General features: G+C 43.1%; 1 protein-coding gene across 2 annotated transcripts in view; it reads right to left on the reverse strand.

Annotated features, from left to right (window-relative positions):
* The window catches only part of ankrd50 (ankyrin repeat domain 50), a 34,776-nt gene extending 13,048 nt beyond the window's left edge, over positions 1 to 21,728 (reverse strand). For both annotated transcript variants that reach the window (XM_071546717.1, XM_071546716.1), the window contains exons 1-3: positions 21,546 to 21,728; positions 18,976 to 20,112; positions 7,140 to 7,372 (exon numbers count right to left, since the gene is read on the reverse strand). In XM_071546717.1, coding sequence (XP_071402818.1) covers positions 7,140 to 7,372; positions 18,976 to 19,481 — 739 coding nt within the window. In that variant the 5' untranslated portion in view covers positions 19,482 to 20,112; positions 21,546 to 21,728. The remainder of the gene's footprint in view (positions 1 to 7,139; positions 7,373 to 18,975; positions 20,113 to 21,545) is intronic.
* Positions 21,729 to 24,908: the final 3,180 nt, after the last annotated feature.

Below are 24,908 nucleotides of genomic sequence, written 5' to 3' on the forward strand. Positions count from 1 at the left end.
AAAAATGACAATTTCATTTCATAGTTTCTAGTGCATCTGTAGCATTCACACAACAATACATCAAACCCTCTATCAATGATGCCGCAATATGTCATTTACTGGGGAGTCAGTAAGCAGAGCCATCTTTGTCTCTCTTCGGGGAGCATTCCACGGCGGCCCAGAAGAAATAAACCGTCCTCGCAGCTTTACGACTGTGTTTGTGTTGTCAGCCGGCCAGAATATCTCGCGGTCCCTCCGCTGAGGTCTCACATTTGCCCAAAAAGAGAAGCATGCAAAAAAATAAAAATCCACGGAGACGTTTAAGAGTTTGGTTGACCTTTTGCGGAGGGACGGCCGTGCTCTGCGGCCCCTCGGTTGTCACCCGCAGGCCTCGGGACAAAGGGCCGGTCTCAGAGGTGGGGACCAGGGAGAGGAGAGGAGAGGAGGGTGGCCCATTTCAAACAGGGCTGCTATTTTTCCGTTTGTGATCAGCGGCGGTAAATCAGGTCTGTCTCTCGGCGGGCGGGTAAAGAAAGCTCCATTCACGGTCGGAGCGTAGGAGGAAGATGTGGTTCAGGTCCTTGCTAAGGTGGGCTGGCCTCTCTCTAAAGAGACACAACAGCAGGAAACAAAAACACACACCCGCCCTGGACCATGTGGGCAGCTAGGTAATTTCCTGAGAGAGTAGCTTTCGTTATACAATAGTTGTGGAATTCGCAATGACTTCTCTAACAATACAAGGTACACAAGTAAAACCAGTGATTACTTGAGTTAAAAAAAAACTAAAAACGGACATGAGTAAATGTGTCATCTAAGGAAGGAAATGAGTAAACCCCCCCCATCAAAATGCCTCACAGCATGAGTGTCTTCTGAAAGTGGCCACACAGTAACATTCCTGGGAGAGAACCAGGAATATAACCGTCTTAATTACAGTTATGATTCATAACTAAGAGGAGCTTTTGTGTGCGTCCCTCTGTGTGTGTGTGTGTGTGTGTGTGTGTGTGTGTGTGTGTGTGTGTGTGTGTCTTAGACGAGTTGTTTTCAAGTTTTTGGCTGGTGTACACTGCCCCCCCCCCCCCCCCCCCCCCCCCCCCCCACCCCCTGCCAAGCACCCCCTGTGGCCAACCAGAGAGACTGAGAAAACAATTTGGAAACAGAAAGAGAATAATAATGTCTTTTATCATTGCGGGGATCAACAATGTAACTGAACTTGCTGTAATACTATATCGCAGGAATGTTTAAGGGAGTTATTATCTTTCATGGCTCCAGTAGCACACTGATATATTATTATAACTGTTGGTATTGCAGTTGACAAATCCATGCCTTCTTGGCTTAAGAACCGTCCTTCCTGCATCCCTCTCTCCTGTTGGCTATCCTCGCAAAACCCCTAAGTACAGCTCACACGATATTTTGTTTAGCGTTTCATTGAATCTAGGCCGTATCACTGTTATCTACCTCCTCCTGTATTCGCGGATTAGTTGGGAGATGTTTCAGCAGGGGAGGAGAGATTTGTGTACCAATACACTGTCCTCTGCTCGCTCTAATTCCCTCTAATTATCTCCAATCTCTAAAAAAAAGTGCCTACCGCTCTATTTAACCTGTTTATATATTTTTTTATAGCACCTCTATCACGGTAATGAGGTCAGCGCATTACGGCTCTGACCCTCGCTTGCCTTATTATCGGCTAGATGTCATGTTGGTGATCTAGGAATTGGAAGCTTTCTCTGCTGTTGAACTCATTGTAAGTCGTTCTGGATAAGAGCGTCAGCTAAAGGCGTCGTGGTTAGACAGATTGTCCTGTAACCGACATGTCACAGGTTCAATCCCTGTACCAACAAACACCTTTCCTGCCTTCAAGCAAGACTCAACCTGACCCTGCTCAGTCGCTGTAAGTCGCTCTGGATAAGAGCATCAGCTAAAAGACTAAAATGTAAATGTATAATTCTAATAAATGAATCAAGGGCTTATCTATGGATATGTTGATCAAAAATTCCCAGGGTTTATTTTTAGAGATACTCTCCAGTTCCCCTTGCAGTACCCCCACCTCCCTCTGGGAGTGCGCCCGCACATACCCCCGACTTGAGAAACAGTGACTTCGACAAGCCTGCACCACAAAGAATATTGGGCAGATGGTAGCCATTACAGTTCAGTGATGCTTCCATGCCGATAAAAAGATCACACACAAGGCTGGATCAAATGCTATGAGGGGCTTATGAATACGATTAGTCCGTCAGTCTCGATGAGAGCCTCAATGAATCAATGTTTGAGAAATAATACAAGGAACAGAGGAGCTTCTCCAAAGTTCAATACAAATTTTTTTTTATTTAATTTCTGCTCCACAACATGGCCCCCTCAAGATCACTGCAACCGTGCTGGTTGGGGATTTGAAAAAGGTACGGGATCCATAAAAAAAGAGGGATCTCAATTCAATGTCAGCACGTGAAATTGTTAGCAGCAGTTCTGAAAAATGATCACCTGTATCGGTCATGTGCGAGTAAGCAATCCAATAAACTGCAGAAAATGAGAACAGATTAAGGTATGAGCTGTTGAAAAAAAAAACATGTCTGAGTGGCTGTTTCTATTTAAACCCCCTCCTCCACCCCCACCTCCACCCCGCCTTCCCTTTCCCCTTTCCCTCGCTCTCCCTTCTGCCGGAGGCCTTGTTAAATTGGCACAGATTCTGCCCGGCTCCCAACCAAAATCGCTGCCTAAGTGTTTCCACTCCGCTTCCCCGATGATGGCCTTACAGTAGCGCAGCACACGGAGGGGGTAAGGGCAGAAAAAGCAACCTTTTCACCGTGGGTCTGCTGTCACTTGGGATGTAAAAAAGCAGCACCGCTACAAATCCTCGACCTTACCCTTCCGTTCCATTTAACGGCATATGAAGGGAGAATTATCAAGATGAAGCCGCCGCATTAGCACGACCCTGTGCTTACTTGCATCTCAAGACTGACTGAAATCCACGTACAAGATAACAGAGGGAGACTGACGCTTAATAAAAACAGAGTGATCATATAATGTGAGTCAGCCAGAGAGATACTCTGCGAAATTCTTGTATCCTTCCTCACAAACAGAACGGTCTTTGTTTTGCGAGGCATTAGCCGAGCGGATGCGAGCGAGGCATTCTGCTGGAAAAGTCAGAATGCCTCCTTCTTCCTGCTCGGTCTCAGGAGGTGTTGAAAACTTCCCAGAGCACATTCCACTCCGGGACAGACACGAGGAATAACAGTTGAGCAAGGAAAAAGGAATTCATGGCTTTGCTCCTGGGGAAAGAAATCTATCCTTTTACTCCGATGAGAGCGCTCCAGCTGATGCACACGCGTTTCACCCCCCAAGTGAATTAAGCGCATATCAAAGACAATAGAAATTCTTCAGCTGGTGAAAGAATCCAAATTCTCTTAGAAATCTCGGGAGTGTTGGACCAGTACTTCTCTGCAAAATGACCTTCTGGTTTAAAGTCATTCCTCAAACTTTATCGACACTATATTCATGGAACCACAAAGTTCCCATCTCCACAGAGCAGAGTATACTGGGAAACCCACACAACCTCCACCCCAGACAAAATAGGCCGTTCCTATAAAATAAGAGTTGGCTTTGCACAGACCATGAAAGTGGACTCTTTTGGCAGGTCACTGCCATCTCTAACTTGTAAACAATATAGAGGGTATTTTTAGGGGACACTTGGCCTCAATTTGATACTCTGAAGTCCTTTGGTCTATTTTAGGTCTAGGGCTGCATGAATAAGGAGCATTCACACTGCTGTCATAATAAGTCCCTGCAGCTAATGGGGGTATTGGTAAGTGAGTGAGAGTGTGTATGTGTGTGTGTGTATGTGTGTGTGCCTATATCTGTGCTCGTGCAAGAAAAAGAAGCCAGTCTTGCAGAAGAATTTCCAATGTTGAGCTAAAAGCGGAAGACTGAATCTAGACAAAACAAAGCCGATGCTAAAAGCATCAGCAAAAAAGAAATGCCAAAACTTATTGGAGCTCTGCAAGAGTGTCTCGCTGCACAAAGTCAATGGGACCCAGCCGTATGGTACCCTGCACTACATTAAATCTAAAACATGGACCAACAAATAAAGATGATATACTGCAAAGTAAAAAAACAAGAACATCATAATCTGCTAACCTGCTAGGTTTCTCTCAAACTCCTCTCAGCCAAGGGCATCACATTTAATGTTTAAGTTTGGCTCTGTTCCTCTCTGCACAAAAGGAAACTCATATTTTAAAACCAATTGGCAATTGAAATAAGACCTTGACAAGGGCTTGGCCAGTATCAAAGCAGCGGCAGAAACGGAAAGAGATGAGAGTCAGTCCAAAAAAACGGGAGATAAGTGCCGTTTATCAGATTGTTCCAAAATGAAATATTCCTTCAAACCATATCAAAAACAAAAAGAAGAGACAGGCTCGTCAGCTGAAAACATAAGAGGAAGGAAGAAAATAGGCAATCACAGAAAATCCTAAGATACCAGGAACTAACTTACTGATAACAATTTGCCATTTAGATTTACATTTGTGGCATATATACGACTGCATATTCCACTGATGGCTTCATTGTCAACTTTCTGTGTTACCTAAATACAATGAGAGGATTAAGATCAATGGCTGGGGGCAACAGATAACAGATAACACATGCACATATAGAATGAAATAAACCAGAAAATACAGTTGTATGCAAATTGCTGCTGTGTCAAAATCAAATATTAAGCTCCTCTCCAGTCGTGTCTGCAGTCTGGAGGCTCAAGGTCTTGGAAAATGCTGTGAACCAATCTACAATCAGTAATACATCAGCATCTGATGTACTGTAACTCTCCCTTGTGTTATTTATGGGGAGAACCTACTGTATGCTTTGGCGGGTGGGGGAGAGCGGGTATGTCATTGGGGTTATCAATCGGGACGCCTCCCATCACAATTGGTTTGTTGAATTAGGTCCATGACACCCCCAGAAGACTCAACAGCAAGTTCAGGTGTCCCAAACCCACTGCTGCTCCTCCACACCCACTATCAACACTGATCTGATCTATACTCCTCTACACCACACTTAAGATTACGCTTAATCCACAACATCGCACCCAATAATTTACAGCCTAATTTCAAACTATAGGAGGGGTAAATACATGGTAATCTTTATAATGGGAGACAGGACCTCTGATAGTGGTGACCCTGGACTGCATCATGGAGATATTACTCATTTAATACTCAAATGACACCCACAAGTCAAGTCTCCTTACGAGAAAGTAACAGACATTGGAAACATACAAAATTAGATTAACCCAGACCAAAAGCTTCTTCTGAATCATATTTGTTACTGCCTCAATGTTGAACTGAGGGTCCACAGTTGCGTTGGAGCTCAACTTGAGACAATTCAATTAAAATCTTTATTTTCCCGTAAGGAAAATGTGCAGACAGACAGGGTTTAAAATGAAAACACAACAATTCACCACATCATACACCATAATGATATGGTCTACTGTTAAAGTATTTAACAGCTAAATATGAATAAATGAATATAATTGTTGAAAGCCTCTGACCACAGCAGACAACCTTGAGACACTCGCCTACGCAAACTGGAGAGTTTTTTCCACAAAAGTACTCTGCTTTACCCACACTGGGCCTATTATGAGTATAGTGCAGTAACAGTATGCGTTGGTTTTCCACTGGAATACTGAGCAGGTCTTACTAGCATACTGTGAAATCAAACTAGTGTCAAATATGCTTAGGTGCCTTGCCCATCACACTTACAGCCTACTTGTACCAAATTGTACTGTGCACAAAACATTATGACAGTCTACTGAACACTCTACGCCAGAATCCAAAATTAACACCCACTGAACAGCAAATTCTGGTAAACTGCCACATGGGCTGGTAACATTTAAGACAATAACATTTCAATGCCTCGGTTATTTATAGTCTTTGGTCTTTGCCTGTTCTCAAACTTTGTCCCTGCTGGCCACCATACACCCTCTCTGACCATGAGCCAATCAAATCAAAGCAAGACAATGGCTTTTTAATCACACAGGCTCCCGATTGGCTGCCTGTTATGCTGCTCTACGCAAAGCAATACGTCTAAGCTCTTAGGCCAACGTTAGCTGAAAATTAATGTTATTTCTATGTGGTGACACACAGCAGGTGTGAGGCCAGAAAAATTAAGACGAAAGACGAAATTAAAACTTGAAATCAGCTTTTGTCTCTTTATTTCTCACAGTGCCTGATCCTATAATTAAAAGGTAATGAAAATGAGTAAGATGACAAATTTCTATGACTAATTATTTTGGTGCATAAAAAATGATTCTTGGCAGGTACATATTTTAGTTTACTAGTGTTTGGCAGGAGAGCCAAATAGTTAATTTCAGACCCTATACTACACCAGTATAGACACTGTACTGTTCATTTAAGCAGTGGAAGAAAAAATTAAAAAACAACTAGTGTAGCTGGTTCAGCGAAGAACCAGAGTTGATGCACTCCCTGTGTGGGGAGCAGCAGAGAAAGGACTGCTTAGACTGGGATGTTACGCAACGGTGAAAAGAGGCGAGGAGGGCAGGAGAAGCCCCCACATTTAGTGGTTTTGGAAAGGTAGAGGGGGTACACACACACCACAACACAACACACCACACACAAGGCTGTGGAGGAGCCTTCTTCCCACACAGTCAGGTTCTCCATTCATGCTATGCCAGCTCATCACCAAAGAGTAGGCTGGTGGCCTGACAAGGAGATAATAGCAGCTAGTGCGGCGTGTCATAGCACATCGAGGAAGCACCGCAATACTTTGGGAGCTCTGCGGCGGTGACCCTAATCTCTGTGGGCACGTCGTGATGGTAAAACGCCTTTTGCGTTCGCGGCATCGGAACAGCCGTGACAGAAGGGACCCACGCCGCGGGCTTTGTTTGTAACAGCTCTTTTGGGTGAAATTTATCATATTAAGACTGAAAAATGGCTCGCATTGAGAGGAAAACAAGCAAAGAGCGTTACTGATAGGCGCAAATACTGTCTCATTTGTTCACAGTAATGATATCAAGGTATCACAATTAATTAGACAATGATATGTTGATGTTTAAAAACACTACCGGTTAGAAATGACCTCTTAAATTGGAGAATAATGACCTTAATAACCACCAAAAAAGTAAACCTGCATTGGCTCAAGACCGCAGCCAGATGATTTACCTGTGAACAGTTTGGTGATGGCCTTGTTCTGCCGGCGTGCGGAGCAGATGAGCAGCAGCCACGGTGGGAGGAATTCATGATGACTGGCCAGGAGCTCGGCGATGGTCCTGGGAGAGCCGGGGGAGGACCGCTGCTCCCCCTCCCCCAGCTGGCAGCCCTCGTCGATGGAGTCCACCAGCAGGAAGAGAGCCTGCTGAGGAGGCTTCACACTCAGGAGAGGCAGGAGGACACACCTGAGGAAGGGAGGGAGAGAGAATTATTACGATGTTTAGATGCTAGTGATTGTGCCCGTTGTAACAAGAAGATTGTCCATTGGTTGTTTTGTTTTGTGCAATAACTCAATTTCATAGTGCAATAATTTATAGTGTGTATTTTTCATATAGTGTGTATTTATTCATAGTGTATTTTTTTATATAGGGTGTATCTATTATTTATTTTTTTATGCTGCTCTTTTAATTGCCTTTCTTTGCCTGTTTTTAAAAGCTGACTCAGTGAGTTACACACAATAATTCCAATGTACCTGTACTGTTCTGTGCCTGTGCAAATGGCAATAAATCTCTTGAACCTTGAGATTGGAGTTTTAGTTGTACAAAAATTTCTTGGAGGCAGAGCTGCTCTGGATGCAAAAAATAATCCCACTGGTTGAGTTAAACCTCAGTGGGCGGAGCCAAAGAAACAGTTTTTTTGGTGGTGCAAGTGAGCTAACTTGAAAGGCAAAGAGGGGACTTTGGTCAAAATCTAAATAAAAGGATATAAATGGCAATGAACTCTTTTTCCATCCATCATGATCTCAGAAGGTCAGCCAGACTAACGTAACTAGCTAACCTAGATAACTTAGTATGGTTAGATATGCACTAGGCTTACACAGAAAGTTGACAATGAGGTCATCACTGGAATATGCGTATATATGCCACAAATGTAAATCTAAATGGCAAATCGTTATCAGTAAGTTAGTTCCTGGTATCTTAGGATTTTCTGTGATTGCCTATTTTCTTTCCTCATGTATTTTCAGCTGACAAACCGGTCTTTTCTTTTTGTTTTTGACATGGTTTGAAGGAATAATCCATTTTGGAACAATCTGATAAACGGCACTTATCTCCTGTTTTATTTGGACTGACTCTCATCTTTTTCCGTTTTTGCCGCTGCTTTGATACTGGCCAAGCCCTTGTCAAGGTCTTATTTCAATTGCCAATTGGTTTTAAAATATGAGTTTCCTTCTATGCAGAGAGGAACAGAGCCAAACTTAAACATTAAATGTTCTTTGGCTCCGCCCATTGAGATGGAGCCTTAAACTCAACCAATGACATTATTTCTGCCTCCAGAGCAGCTCTGACTACGAGAAATGATCGTATAACTAAAACTACAAAATGTCTATAATAAAAGAAAGATATAATTTCTATCGCTACTCCTCTTAGGACGTTAGAGGCTTTACTCTAGAATAAATCTGTTCCCCATGTATGATACAGCGGTGCCACTGGAACAACACGAAGGCATGGGTTAGAAGAGGGCAATTTTCTTGAAGCGCACCAATCTCAGTTCATCAGTCTCAACTGGGAGACAGCGTAGGTGTTTAAATATGTCTCCATCCAGGCCAAATTGCATCCATTAACAGGCCCACTGCAGATGATGTGAGCACGCAGAAACATCCAGTGCAGATATTGTCATCTATAATTCAGTGAGCTTTTTTTGTTCCACAAAAAAGCAGTGCCGTGAGCTAAATGTTCAGCCTTGAGATTATATCTTAGACATGACGGAGAAAAGTGCTTTCTGCAACTATCGTGAGAACTAAACATGTTGGATTTTTTTTCAAAGGCGAATCTAAAGAATCTCCCTGCATCATTAATAATGACGGCTGCGTTTGAACACCCTTTACAAACATCCCTTTGGCATTCAGAGATAAAGCAAACATGATGTATAGCATACAGCATCAAGCATCACATCAATACTCAGCTGAGTGCAAAAATCTAAGGGTTTAAATGCTACATTAACCTTTAAACAACACAGAACTGCAAGCTAGAGGAAAAGGCGAGGAATCTATTTGCCCCGATGCTAATGTGAAACTTCATGCATAAATGCTTACTGAAGCAAGATAGCCTACAAATACACTTTTTGTGTTTGTGCTGGCGAGACAGTCCCTCTGTGACTGCCACCAACAGTTTGAAACCAGCCATGAGACGTCTGTTTGACAAATGTCACTTCCCAGAACAGATACAATTACTTCCAGCTCAAACATGCCCCTGTTGATTCTATATTGGTGGCGTTTTTTTTAAAATGGGTCTAGGTTAATTAAATATTAAACAGGTAAAAAAAAAAGGGGTTGAATAAATCAATAGATCTGAAAATTTGATTCAGCAGAAGAGGAGGTGGGGCTTCAAGGTCTGAACGCAGGTGTGGACACATTGACCACCGCTCATTTTAAAAGAAATTGACATTGACAGTAAGCTTTGTCATAAAAAACTAAAATACTGTGGTAATGGCAGACCCTGAGCCTCCAAAATTGGTTCTTTTTTAGCATCTACAATTATATGCTTAAGTTTTACCCCAAGTCCATTGCCCTTAAGCACAAAGAAGTAAGCATGGCTAGGGTGAAGGTCTGTGTGTTTTATTTTGTACTAGAACACACAGAAGTGGCCCTTGTTTAAAAAAAAATCTCTATGCCTAATAAATTGGAATGGACATGCCAACAAAAATACTCTTTTTGACTAATATTTCCTTGTGAACCTCCAATCATTAAAGTTGTATCAGACAACTTGGATAATACACCATTTGCTTTGTACAAATTGCAAGAATTTTCAATGATGCAATACATACCATTGTGCCATTCTCTCACAAAATGTGCAGTATGACAATGCAAAATAATCATATTGTGAAAGGCACTGGGGTAAAAGCACACTGGATTAGTGAGGTGCCTGCTGATGGTGTTTAGTTTGCAAGACTCAAAGGTTTAGACACACACACCTGTAACTCTGAGTTACAAGTGTGTGACTTTACTTTCAAGTCTTTTGAAATCACTATGACCCATGTACCTTGCATCATACCATGAGGCAGCATTATAAATATCAAGCCTTACTCAACAAACAAGTGACACATACACCTACAAAATGACTGCTGGAATGAAAGTAAAGCACATTATGAGTTGCTATTAAAGTTATGAATAATCTCAGGACCTTTGCCGACAAACTAGGTTTGCTTCTGAGGCTAGATTTATCTCTGTATTTGAAATATTCACTGATGAATTTCGGGTGGCAACATTCTTCCAAAATGGATCGTGTTTTGGAGTGAAACCCTTCAAGTGTAACTTTTCTGCAGATGGACATTCAAGAGTTTTTCTGAAACCTTTGCAAACTGAGACTTTTATTCAACGTCTTTCAGCGGGAAGAGAAAGGTAAAGAAAGGCAACGCGGACACTTGTCAACCTGCGCGCTCCATCAGGATGTCGCGCAGTCTTTTGAGGAACACGGCCAATCACTCTTTGTGATGGCCGCAGCCCACACAGAAATCTGCAGCGCCGTCTGGGAGACTAGCCAAGAGGAATGTCCATCCACAGGGGTGTGTGTGTGTGAATCTGTGTGTATGTGTGTGTGAAAGAGAGAGTGTGCATGTGTGTATGGTTGTGTCTGGGGCCATGTTGCCTGCTGAGACAATCAAATCCACAGTGACAGCAAGTGCACAAAACAAAGAGCCATTCTTCTCTCACAATCAGCTACTTTTGGATTGTCAAGAGTCAAAAGGCAAAGACTGCAGTCAAAAAAACTCTATAGGATAAGGCAAAGGGAGAGAAAATGAGAGCTGTAAATCTCCTTTTGTTTGCCAGACTAACTTTCAGCATACCTGAGCCAATAAATTAAAAGTAATTTAGCCACACACTGTGGTCTTGGACCTTAGCACCAACTATTTTGGTTCTCGCTCAAGCCCTCGACATATGCCGGAGTTGACGCCAATTGCCATTTAAGACAAGAAAAAAGGGGGGGGGGAACGTGAAACGCGTCTAATGCTCTCACCATCTGTCCTGTTGTGTTCGCTGCTGCGGCCACCGTCTCTCCCACCACAATGTGCAAAGTGAAGCTTTCCCTGTGACGTTTAGTGAAGATGTCTGGGCCGACAGGGCAGCGCTGGGCACCGGGCCAGCGCCTTACAAATTTACACAGCTCATTTTATGGAGTGGGCGCAGAGCCGAAATCCACCCCACCTACCCTTATCCACCCCACCACCACCACACACACACACATACACATAAACACTGACCATTATGCAGCAGAAGCACAAAAAGACAGCGGCTGAGGTAAAGTATACAAGCCCGGCCTTGACACCGATCTATTAATGGGAAAGGAGCAAGTAGGTGAGTGCGGCTCTTAACTCCGGACAGATCACCACACAAAGTGATACTGACAAAACATTCCACCATGATCAGTGGAAAACCAAAGGAGACTCTTCATTAGGAGAATCATTTAGCAAAGAGTCAATTCGGAGGAAGCCTGCTCAGCGTCTTTGCATAGTCAGAAGAGCTTAGCGCCACAGAGCTGAATGACAACAGCTGACTCATGCGAGGACTCATCCAGAGCGAGACAGAGACAACCATCTTGCCGATTCGTTCCTCGTACTTTCCTATGCAATTCTTACATTATGCATAACACCATTCCAATCATCTCGTTCAAAGCAATCAAGCTGATCAAGACAATATGAGGGACTTGCGCTGAGAGCAAACGCTCTGAACAAATCAGCCGGCAGAACGGCGGTGGCTCAGACACTTTAACTGTGTTCTCCCTCTTACATCAGCCATATGGTCTCATTTCCTCCTCAATCTGCTCTCACCTCACTCTAGTCCTCTCTGATTGGATCGGACACAAACTCCAATTTTGAAGCTACATTACAGAATGTGCAAAGTAGGTATGCGCTGAATCGGGCTTGTTTTGCTGTGAAATATTCTGCAAATCAAGGAGCGGATGAAGAAGGGTTACTCATGCAGAAGCAAAACTGTATTTATGTAAGCCCTCGACAGACATATTTACATTGACTTGGGCTGAGAGCCTTTCATTACACAGATAACCCTTTGGGGACAGCAACCTTACACCAGCGAATTGGTTAGTTTCCAAAAAAAATAGAAATGAACATTCAATGCATTTTGTTTAAAACGATTGAGTGGAGAATTAGCATCAGAGCAACATCAGACTGAGGCATTCCAATAAACAAAACATTCAAATCAAAATCAAAATCCCTTTGAAGCTCAAACAACCACATCTCTTCTGCACAAAAAGCCCCTATGAGCAGAAAACCATTTCTGACATTTTCTAATAAACTGCAGAGTTTATCAAGGTCTCTCCCAGCATGAAGCTATTCTGCCCACATTTCATATCTCAGTGATTTTTTTTTTTTTTTTTTGCACCTCCCCTGAATTTGTAAGGAGTAATGGATTGGTTGAGTGACTTTAATCGATGAGTGCTTTATAGTGGGCTTTTTTTTTTGCCCTAAACTTCAGCACATCAGGAAACTAATAAAGTTTCAACCACTGACATACTCCCGCAATGTGTTACCAAGCATCACACAGCAGTGAATCATACAAATGCCTGACTAAGATTGTTGTGTTGCATTCGGTTTCTGTTGGATATCACTTGTGTGATTAGTTACTGTCCGTTTGATGCTTTATGTCTGATTAGTTACTGATTATCTGCTTGATTGCTGACTTTCTTCCTGCTTGAGCCTACTGGCATCCCCCTTGTACAGATGTTGCCTGTTTATTGAATATATGCTTTGGGAATGTCTTTATATTTTATAGTTGCACCTTTGTTCTTGTTGTTAGAACCCAATATTTCTTAAAGCTGCACTAGGCAACTTCATACATTGCTGGTTGCAAAATGCAACTATTGGAAAAAACTGGAACTTCAAGAAATCATGCAAAGTGACGTCAGTGAACGTCACACAGGACGCTCATGTTTACCAACCCAGCCGGTCTGTGATGCTTTATACCAAAGGAAACCAAAGAGTGAGTCCAGCTTTCTCTGGATGGAGCACTCGCTTTCTGCTGTTTAGGAGACAGTCTGTATTTTGACCATAAGGTTTGATTCGGCACTTCTGGTCAGCAGAGAAGTGTACATAAGCAACAGAATTTAATTTGGGCAAATGTGTGAGGTCTTAGTTAGTTGGGATGGGATAAATGCCGGTTGTACGTTTATATAAAAATCTTGCCATTCCACCATTCCAGAATGGTTTATTTTGGAGAGGAAAAAGCGGAAATCACTTCTGGTATCTTTCCTCTTCTTATTTACAAGCAGAAACCGGAAGTAATACGCCCGTCTTGTCTCAGCACAGGAGTTGTTCCCGAATGTGTGCATTACTATAAAACAGCCATATTATAGTAAATGTAAATTGCAAAAAGTTAATCCGGCCAAATAAGACATCTCTGGAGTTGTTTTCTATACTGTTTGGAATAAATTTTTAGCGAATGAGCCTGAGAGGTTTGGCAAAACTGATTTAAAAATATCACTGACTGTGGTGTATGCATGTAAAAACGTAAAACCAAAAAAAAAAAAAATTACAATCACCCTGCGGTCCTTTAAGTATTAAAAAGTGCTAGTTTCCCATTTTCTAAACATGCAGCAAAACAAGAGAATCTGATAACGGCTTAATGGATTTGCACAATCAATTCTGTGCAGGATCCCAAGCAGACAAATGCCTCCATCTCCTCCATCTGTCTGAGAAGCAACGTTCTTAAGTCAACTTGGTCAATAGGAAGTGAAGAGGGAGTGAGAGGCAAAGCTGGGCGATATACACACACAAACACACACTTGAGAAAGAGTCAAAACGCAGCCCCTCCTAACATTTCTCCATAGTCCATCCTATACTAATAAAAAGTTTACAGCTAATGGCCTGTGATTTGTGCCGCCTAGATGAGTCTCATGATGTTTTTTAATCCTAAATGCTGTGTCATGTGACTGGTCTCATACAGCGATCACTTTGTTTATATAGAGACTAAACACGAGGGTTATATCTGAGTCTTGTTCATCTGAAATCCACCCCCCCACCCCACTCCCATCCTTCAACTACTCCCCCCCCCCCCCAAGGCTGTTGCTGTTAATAAGGCTGCATTCTCTCTCTCAACTTGCCTATTTAAATAAGAATGCATTCTCAGTTAACTTCTCAGCCTTGTTAATAAGTAGTTGAAAATCAAATCATTTAAAAAGAACAAAAACAAACAAACAAAACAAAAATCATCGTTTCACACACCAATCAAATTTGTTTACCCCCTTATAAACGCAGCCTATTAATAATTAATAACAAAAGTGTAAATACATTGCACGCTTAGAACATTTTCGGCCAGCACACATACCTCGGACAACTATTCCAAATCCCCAAAGCTCTTCCCTAACCCAGACGAGGTGTGCATTCCTGGCCAGCTATCCAATACTGTCAGAGGAATCTGAAATTTCATCCTTTCCACCCCCATCTCCCTCTCCCCTCTCCTCCCTCCCTCCACACCCCTGCCACAGTTTTGCCTCCAGGACATGCTCTGCTCTACTCTATCCAGCTCTCACACACAGATGTATGCATGGACACACACATCTGCCCACGTGTGCATACAGACACAGACACGCAGATACACAGCGATTCCCCCTGGACTTTAACATGGGATAAGAAAAACACACAGGCGTCCCATGCCAGCCAAAGCATGCTATATATGCCCCCCTCCCCACCCCGATTCATCAGATTCCCAGTGTTGCAAAAGGCAGCGATGTGAAAAAGAAAGATGACCAAACTCAAGTGAACCCCGATCGACCCCCAGCTACAGCTTTCAGGTCTCGTTTTCCCCCTCGTGAATTAGCCCCAAACATGCAGAAGCACCACTGACATGCACAAGCTTTGTTTTTAGTGTTATCACAACAATATGAACGAGTTACGCAGCCACACACACACACACACATATGCAAGTCGGCACATACACCAACCATAGCGGAGAGAGGGGGGGGGCTGGCTTCAGATTGCTGAGTCATCGTTGCAGCCCCGACCGTGCTGCTGTTTCTCCTCATCTGCTCAACTGGAGTTGATGCGTCACACTGGGATGCTTTTTTTGTTTCTGAAACGTGGCCCTAATCTGCAGCGAGTTTTCCACAGCCGTGCACCACATGAAAGGCACCGAGCGCTTTCATTTTCTCTTAGCGTCCCTTAACCCCAATAAGCAGGGCCGCCCAATGTGCAACAGTCTAAAAGTCAAAACAAAAAACCCCCCCACACACACACACACACACAGCTCCCCCGTCTCCCCCTTTTCTTGCTAACACGGAGCTGAAAGAAAGTTTTATTTATTAGGTTAGTTTTATTTGAGATTGAAACGTACTCAGTAAAGAGACAGATGATAGACAGATTTTGTTTATCTGTGCTTCCCAATTAAAATGATTATTTGCGGCTGGTTGCAGTTTCTCACTTTTAGGTAACTATTAGAGCACCGTAAGTATAAGATGTCAAGCCAGCTTTACAAACGTCTTCATATTTGTTTTTATCTCTGGCTTTGCAACTTACAATTTCCTAGATTACCAGGAGAGAATAATTGGCGTTCAGCCTTGCACAATGACAGCTTTGAAAAGCCAAACAACCTTCATGCTCACCGGAGGCCATTGTACTAATCATGCTTTTCTTTTGAATAATGTCACTATTAAAATTATCAACATTGATTTAGAAGGAAATATCAGTGCAATTTTGTAAAAAGTAATATTTGATATAGTTGCCTAAGTTTCCTTGCTGTCTTGTAGAAAATAACCAAGCTGCAACATCAATTTCTCTGGTGGACAAGCTGAGGGAATAAAACGCTGCCAAGAAACTTCAAGTCTTGTTCACCAATTCAAGCCATGGTCATTCATCATTTCTGAAATGCGTGCCCTTTACTAAGAAACAGAAACTTGTCCAGCCGCAATTCAAACTAATGCATGCACAGTAGAGAACAGCCCCACAACAGATCCCCAAAAAGTCACACCTAGACTAAAAAGCAGCTTGCCCTATCAGCAGAAAAAGCCATTGCCTTTAGCTTGACCCGCATGACTGTGTTAATTCCACCTATTTGATGCGTGCTCTTTTGTCCTGAAGGGAGAAAGTGAGGCATGTTTGGAGGGAGAGAGCTGTCTGGCTGTTTGAAACAAAGCCAAATTCATTCAAACTGGAGGACTGCAGTCAAAACACGGCGATGGCCTTTGATACAGAAAAGACAGAGCGTAATGCATGAGGGAAAAAAAAGAGGAATGTGGTTTGACTTCATCTGGAAATGAAACTTCAATATCAACAGGTCCCTGACTGAATTTCCTCAATTTGCAGAACATAAAACCTAATAAAATAATAAAACCTACAACACAACCAGAGTGTCACAAAACCAAACCCTTCAGATAACGGCGACAGCTGAGATTTTGAAGCATCACAGCAATGAAAATATCATAAGCATCAGGTTTATGGTCCGAACAAGACACCGGCTGCGTGTGAGAAGAATTTGGACAGCAGGATGGCAAAGCAAGCTGAGAGACTTCCGTTCAACTGGAGGACCTGGCTTCAAACCCTGTGCTGGCAAGCATCTGCCCTGCAACAGCATCACATTACTTTTGTTATATTAGTAATATGATAATATGAAAAAGATGCATTCCAATTGCAAATTCTAAAACTATAATAACAAAAGTAAGTTATAGTGTCATGTGGATAAAACTGTGGTATCATAACAGTTTGCTTTGGCTATTTTGGTTTATTTATTTGCACGATGATAAAACACATAAGTGAGGTGATAAAAACACTGATATAACAGAGAGGAGAAAAAAATGTGTAGGCACAAGAAGAAAATATAAGTGGCTTATATACATATATATAGAAAACTCATGTCAAAAGCCTGGCTTGTTCTTCACAGACGGGAAAGCAAATGATCATGTTGCGCAGACGGGACGTAAACCCACGTCTGAACCAGTTTTAATGTATTAACACACGAGTGGTGATTACTATCAACAAACAGACTTGTTTGTCTTTGACTAGGCTAAAGAATTTGGCAGGGCCTCTTGCATTCACTCACTGGCTAACGTTTAAAATCACAGCTGGGGGTGGGGGAGGGTCAAAAGCTCCCCAAAAAGTCATGTTTAACAAGAGCCTCAACTCAATGAACATCATATAATTTTTATTGAGTAAAATACAGGCCTGAATATGTTCACTCAAAATGAGTTATGTGCCGCTCTGTGAATTTTTATCCCCGATGTAAATTAGGGGGATCATAATTTTGGAATAATAATAAACTTTTACATCCTTCCATTTTCTTGCTGTGTTTTTTTTTGTTTCTTTTTTTTGTTTTTTTAATGCCACTGCCAGATAGAGCCGAAAATCTTGGCCACAGTTCCTATGCATTCCTGCTTCCTGAAACCAGATAGCATCTAGAACACCAGGGGAGCCGTGAGATTATTTGTGTACTACGGTGCCTGGGACGCTTTTACACCTGAGATGGCGATAAAGACATTCACCCAAGAAGTGCTTATTTACCCCACAAACAAAACAGACCGCGATGATAAGCCTTGTGTCTTTGTTGTACGCAGAATCGGGGCCGGGGGGTGGAGGGGGGGGGGGGGGGGGGTAGAGAACATTTTGCTTCACGAGACAGGGTTGAGAAAACGTGACTGTCCTCAACATCCAGTCTGACACAGAGCAGAGCAGAGCAGAGCCGAGCCGAGCGGTCCGTCCCTGCTGGATTCAATCTCCCGTTTACGTCCCCTTCGATAACCTGGCTTTTATCTGCGGGGTCAAACCGAAGTCAAAGTCATCGGTGGTAGTGGCCGCGTTATTATGAGCAGATGATGAGTGCAGCGCTCACTTCCTTGGGAAAGAGCGTGTAGTAAAAAAAAAAAAAAAAAAGCGTGGGTGGAATCATTGACTCTGTTGACCGTTTAAAAAATGATTTACCTTGCTGAACGTTTGACCTACTTTTTTCCTCCCTCTGTGTGATGTTGAGATGGTGCAATAAGCGTCACCAGATGGCCAGACAAGAGGCGTGTGTGTTCAGCGCTGCATTCCAGCCAGTGTTGCATAGACTGCCTGACCTGTACTGTGTAGACAAGTCGTGCAAGTAACCCACATACACACACGCACATGCACCCACCCACACACACACACACACACACACCTCCTTTTAAAGCCTCTGCCTACAATAACAGTCCGTCTTGATCGTGTTACATGCCCAGGCAGGACGCTGTAAGTCCACAGCCGTACTGTACTTCAGTTTCACATGTGCACTTCATCTTTCTGCAGCGCAGTCACTCGGGTCAGCCGGTAAGTCAGTCAGTCAGTCAGTGAGTCAGTGAGTCAGTCACAGTTCAAAGCTCTTTCCTCACGAGTCTCCGGCCACCTGAGCTCGGGCGCAAATTTAAAAATATCTGACCTTTCTTAAAAGCAGAAGCCTGGCAGGGACAGTCCCACACAGCGTGCCACACCAGGGGGGAAAACCAACAAAACCATGACATCAAATAAGTCGAGAGGCTGCTGAGGCGGAGCTATGTGATGTGTGTGAGCAGTAAAAAAAGGGGGAGGGGTGCATCAGGGTCAGGGGGTGGAGAGGGGAGGGGGAGGGGGAGGGGTTGGCCTCTAGAAAAGGCATGGGTGGCTGAGAGTCTGCAGGTTTTCATTCCAACCAAACAACTACAGCAGGTGATTTCACCTCTCTGGGTGAAGGTGGGCTAGTCAGTGAAATCACCTAGAGTCTTTGGCTGGAATGAAATCTGGATAATCCTGGTCCATCCTGGCTGTAGAAAGATCAGGAATGATATGCCAGTGCTAGGTAAAGAAATAAAAGTCACGGAGAGGGAGGAGGCATGTGTTTTTTTTCTCCTTTCCTTACCTCTTGAAAGCCTCTGTGGGGTTCCTCTCGCACTCGCCGGGCTGCAAAGTGCTCTGCACAGCGGGGTCGCGCACCTTCTCCTCGTATCCCGGCACCAGCCCGCTGCGGCAGATCTGAGCCACCAGGCCGCGGATGAACCCGCCGATGCACAGCGTGTCCGAGTCATCGGCCCGGCAGAAGTGGAAGGCCAGGCTCTGCTGGTGCAGCCCCCGGTGGGTACCTTGGGCCGAGGTGGGCCAGAGCAGCTCCGTGCACAGGGCGGTCTTCCCGCTGCCCGGACCCCCCACCAGCAGCACCCCCCAGGCGGTACCGGCCTTCGCAGACCCCGCTGTCGAGCCGCCGGGGTTGGACGTCCCCCCGCCGGGTGCCGAAGGGGTCTGCTTGCTGGGAGTGCTGGTCACTCCGCTCAGGCCGTTGGTTTTCTCCTGGAGGCAATGCTGGATCTTGTGGAAGACCCACTCCCTGCAGTAAAAGCGCTTCCCCTGCAGCAAACTGGTTTGGGCCATTTTGATCTAGTGCTGCTGTTCCAGCTATTCCTCCTCATAGGGGTCCCCTCATTCTGCCCCTCGCATTTTCAACTCCAACAAAAGCCGGCTGTAAATTCGAACATCCATTATGTTGGCTCCAAACGTGCTTCTCAGAAAGCAGATTGCAGTTTAGCTGTCCTTGGTATTTATGTTAAGAAGCCAGAGTGCAACTTAGGTCTTCTATGAAAGTAGAGAGAGAGAGAGAGGGAGAGCTGCAGAAATGGCAAGCAAAGCAGCTGAGCTATGGTGCGTTGCAGAATATCTAGGTCAAAATAAAAAAGGAAATCAAAATTGAGGCTTAAACCATAGATTTTCCACCAACTTTTTCCACGGCTTTCTCATTGGTTGAACCGAGTGCTCCTTGTTATTATGACTGTGTTGCTTTAGCATGGCGTTGGGCATGGCAGGGCACCCGGCTCTTGAGTGCATCCACTGGCAAACTTAAACCACTGCTTGATACAATTAGCCGTGGGAGTTGCTGATATATTTCCGCTGATGCATTTCAGACGCTAACGGGGGTGACCAAAGCGCGTTTCCATTACATTAACACGGAAGAGACTGCCAGTGCAGAGTCAATTTCTCCAATAACACTGCGAGCCTGGCTCTTTCCCTGGAAAATAGAGAAACAAATGAAGGCTAGATTAGCACAAAAATCAAATACAACATTATCCTCTGTGCTAATGCACCATTAGCCATCTTAAATATTGAATGACAGTGCTTGGTGAGACATAGTGTTTTATGTCCTGGAACCAGAGATGTAGTAAAAAGGTGGGTAAACTATGGCCTAGAGGTGATCATCATAAACTAAACAACCACCAATATAAACAAAAATCTATTATATTTTCAGAAAAGCATAAATTGCATCTGTTCGACACTACTTACTATGATGCATACTCTGAATTCCATATCAAGAAGATTTATGCCAGCCTAGAAAGAGTAAACTATATTCTGCAAATAAGAAGGTAAGCAAGGTAAGCTGCGTTGAGGTGGGTTTACCCTCCACTTCTACATCCCTGCCTGGAACTAAATTCTTGGCAGGGGTTCGTCCAGTTTCTCTAGTCAACCCACTGATCCCCCTTCCTTCCTATGTGGCTTTAAATCGCAAACAGTCCACATCCGTCCTGAACTGGGGGAAAAGTCCAAATGAGAGGACCCCTTCCTCCACTTACAGGGTCGTTTACAGGCATGTAGAGGAGGGTAACCCCACCTAAAACCAGTTTACCCACCTTTCGAGGCTGACAGAAATCTTTAGGAGCTAAATAAATACTACACATGATAGTAAGCGGTATTAAACTGGTGTTAAGTTACATGAAGATAGGATTTTAAGGGGGGAAATAGCATAGAATAATACGTTTCTGAAGCTATATTTGATTTTTTGATGCCTTTTGGCTGTGATAGACTGGTGGTAATACTTTACCAACCTTTTTATTTACCACAATATCACTGCTCAGTCATGTTTCTCTACCACAACAGGCAATATTGGAGCAAATGCAATTTTCCCCTGCCTCTCCAGCCAAGAAAACCCACCGTCTTGGTGGTTACTTTGTAACGCTGCCAAATAACAAGGTTTTACACGGGCTGCAATACATTTTCACCTTTCTCTGTTTTGCTCAGGCGCCCACCAGCCTTCAACCTTTGCCTTAAATAAATAATATAAATAAATAAATGCCAAATATTAAGGGTCAGGTTTAATTTGAGGCTGTAGGCGACAAATGATCCAGGCGATCAGTATAAAGCAGAGCAAACGACACGATTCACTCCAATGACTGAGGCAGTACGGCTCTTTTGTATGGCCAAAAAAAAACCTCACCCATTTCAGATGGGATACAATTTACACCTTTGGGGCTTTTAAACCCCCCTCAATACAAGCTGGTAATGGCATGCACATAAAAAACCCAAACCTATACATTGAATGTGGCCTGTCGCGTTATTCCAGTCCGTGCAACTATTCCATAAACTTCAATTAAGCCAATTGTGGAGCGTTTCCTCTTATTTTCGATACAGTTTCAAATCTCTCACAGCCCGAAACGGCTTTCCTCTCACCTCTTGCCGATTCCTCCTGATTTTTTTGGGTTGCTGTGTCCGTAGTCAGCACGCCTTCTCCCCAAATTAAAACCGTATGCTTCAAATAAACCATTCGACCATTGCGTCTAGCACAATTCAAAGCCGAAATTTCTGCATTTAGACAACGTCCATCTCCTTCTTTGAATCAGTCTTTTCTCTCGGTGTCGGCTCCTCCTGCTGCCCGACACAGCTCAACACTGAGCCGACTGACTCTCCGCCTCCAAACATTTCTCTCCGCTGCATGCAGAGCACACACGAATGAGCGGCGCAAAGTCTTATGGGACTTGGAGTTTTAGCCCCTTGCCGCCATTAGGATATTGTGATGAGGTGTAATCGAGCATTATGCGTTTATAGATGCGTTATTACCCTAAATGTTGGGTTCATGTTGATAAAAAGTGGCAACATGATTGGAAGTCATCTTAATTATGTTGTCATACAATTATAAATCAGGTAGTTATGTACAGTGAATAAAAAGATGTGTAAACTATGACCCCCAGTCTGTGAAACTCAAGGGTGGAAAATGAATTACATTTTCATTACATTTCAGCTTTTTGTGAACTTGTATTTTGAGTGGCTATTTTTTTAAGTCAGTAATTGTACTTAAACTTATGTTTTGACTGACCTATATACTTCACTATATTTTAAATCACATCAATTGCGGAATACAAATTTTGTAGTCAACTGGTCAATGGTAAATTACATCTGCATCAAACCTGTGCTAGCTTCTGGAGAAAACTTTAAGATAAACCAACTTTAACATCAAATCCCTTCAATCCCTGATAGCAGCTTAGTTAAATCTATCTAGCTACAGTGTTATTGGTTTGTGTAGACTGGTTGTTGTCTAGTTCACCAGCTAGTTGGATAGCTAACAGTAGAAGAAAGTTATTGAATAATGGTTTCCTTTTTTTTTAAATCACAGATCACCGACTTGCTGTAATATTAAGTGAATAAATTATTGTACTTATTCATGCTTTACTTCATTTATAAGATTTCTAATAGTAGCCTATACTTTTAACCTTTTTTTTTTTTTGCTTCACATGGGTTTATCTGTAACACTGTTTTTTACTCAGTGACTTTATTTTGAGTTCTCCAAAACTAAAACTACTGTGCAATGTGCTATCGAGTACCACTAACATATTATAAACCACTATCGGAATATTATAGGAAAATTATAGTGTTTTTTGTTAGGATTTCCCAAGAGCAAAATAATTACTCCATCAAGATAATAATAGTGTTGGAAATAACAATATTACAACGGTAGGAAGCCTGCTGATTGGGGGGAAAAAAACACTTTCTCAACACTAACCAGCTGTCCGCTGTCAATTCCATAACAAATCAAGCCTGATTCCCTGTAGAGCTTACAAAACAGCCAAAATTACATTGAGGGCTTGTGTTATTCGGCTTTGTTTGCATGTTCTTTCCAGAAAGTAGAGGATGGAGTTCAGCCTGTTCCTCTTCCCTCTGATCTGTAACCTGTTGTGTCGGTCTTGCGGTCCAGAGAGGCAGCCTGTCTTCCCCCTGTGGATGCACAGAAGAGATAAACAAATCCATATATTGAACTGCCCTCCAGAGTAATCACAAACACTCATCGACCTTACATGATACTTCATCTACTAATGCCTGCTACTTGCCAAATAAGCACGCTAAGACAGGACTGTCCAGCAGTTCTTGAATTTCACTTCTTACTCCAGTTAATTAGTTAATTATTTAAAGTAATAATCCATTTTCATATAGATAAATGTCTGTTTCGCTGCTGTCTATTGCGGATTAATGTAACACAATAGTGATTCAAGCTATATCGAGTTCATGAAAGCTTTTATATTTGCTGTTCATGTCTGGTAGCTCTTTCCCAGGAAAAATCCTCCGCCGCACAGGAAGTGATGCGTTTTACGTTATCAGTTTGTTTGGAATAAACAAAAGAAGAAGAAGAACTGGGTAGTTAGCATGAGCAGCGATAGCCACCATAGCTGAACAGACAGAGAAAAGAGCGCCACCTACAGACACTCAAACTGCATCGACAGAAAATCCAGGCCCCGCCCACACAGTTTGATTGACAGGTGATCTCTCTCAAACACCACAGCAATGAGGCTGAGCAACAAAGATGGTGACTGAATCAAAAAAGGAGTCTTGCAAATTACCACTTCAATTATTTTCTGTATTTTTTTTTTTTAATTTTATATTGTAGATCTTGTAGAAAAGTAAGATCAAACCCTAAAATGCAGTGTACTCCCATGGTAGTATAGGCAGATTTTTGTACCAAATAGATCACACACACATGCACGCACACACACACACACACACACACACACACACACACATACAGAGAACGTTGCCAGGTCTCAGAGAGCGCTCAGCAAAATGACAAGTCCTCTCCAATCTGCTTGCCATTCCAATGTCAGCTGGAGCCGAGTTACAAGCTCATTCCTCCCCACAGGAAAGCTCCAAAGCCGCATGTCGCTGTTTATTCCATTTTTACACCATTCTCAGAGCGCAGACCCACTCCCTGCCACACTCACCAATCTGCCGAATTCAGATAATTGCAGCAATTTTCTCTCTTTGTGCCGACTAAATACCAACTGGTCCAAGGCACAGGCTTCAGGGGGCTGGGTCACTATGAGCTGCCACGATTATTCCTGCTTTTGTGAATATTCAGAAATATTCTCAGCCTCAATTTGTCATTAACAGCATGATGACGCACATTTGGTGATTTGGGTTTGGCTCGAGGAGATCGGGTTTGCTTTTGAAAATTGATTTGGACTACTCCATGTCTTCTCTATTTTGTGTCTCTTCTTAGTGTTGGCTGATGCTCCCGTGTGGTGCAACAAGAAAGCTGTGGATGAGTCTCAGACACACATGGTGGGTCTTTAAAGCTACACTATGCAATGTTTTGACATAACAATAAATAAATAGGGTATATTATACCTCATTAGTCTGTCTGTTTGTGATCCTGTGTGTTCATGCCTAAGTCTCCCTGTTTCCCTGTAATTAATAGGCTTTTCAATCATGTTCAGGACATTTTGGGGTGTTTATCATTTTCTGTGGGCGTGGCCAGAAGCTGCTTCTTCATTGCCTGTGGAGGCTTTATGGATGTCGGTTACCTCAGCCTCAGGTTAGACTCTGTTCTAAGATGGACAGCTCATCCATCTGACCAACTGAAGGGGAGGAAAGGCGGGACTAATGTCACAAAGTGTAGTCAGGAAGCTAGTGTTTTGCATGTTATTTTCACAGTGTAAATATTCTTTGGAGTGTGGTGTTTTTCTTTTGGTTGTTTCTTCTGCTTTGCCTGGCAGGCAAATAAGACACTCCCCAAACACACCTGTGGCGCATCATGCAATAAAGAGA

This window comes from Centroberyx affinis, unplaced genomic scaffold, assembly GCF_046629955.1.
Source record: "Centroberyx affinis isolate AG114_WGS23_722 - 3 ecotype Tasmania unplaced genomic scaffold, CSIRO-AGI_Caff_v1 ptg005393l_1, whole genome shotgun sequence".
Taxonomy (NCBI): Eukaryota; Metazoa; Chordata; class Actinopteri; order Beryciformes; family Berycidae; genus Centroberyx; species Centroberyx affinis.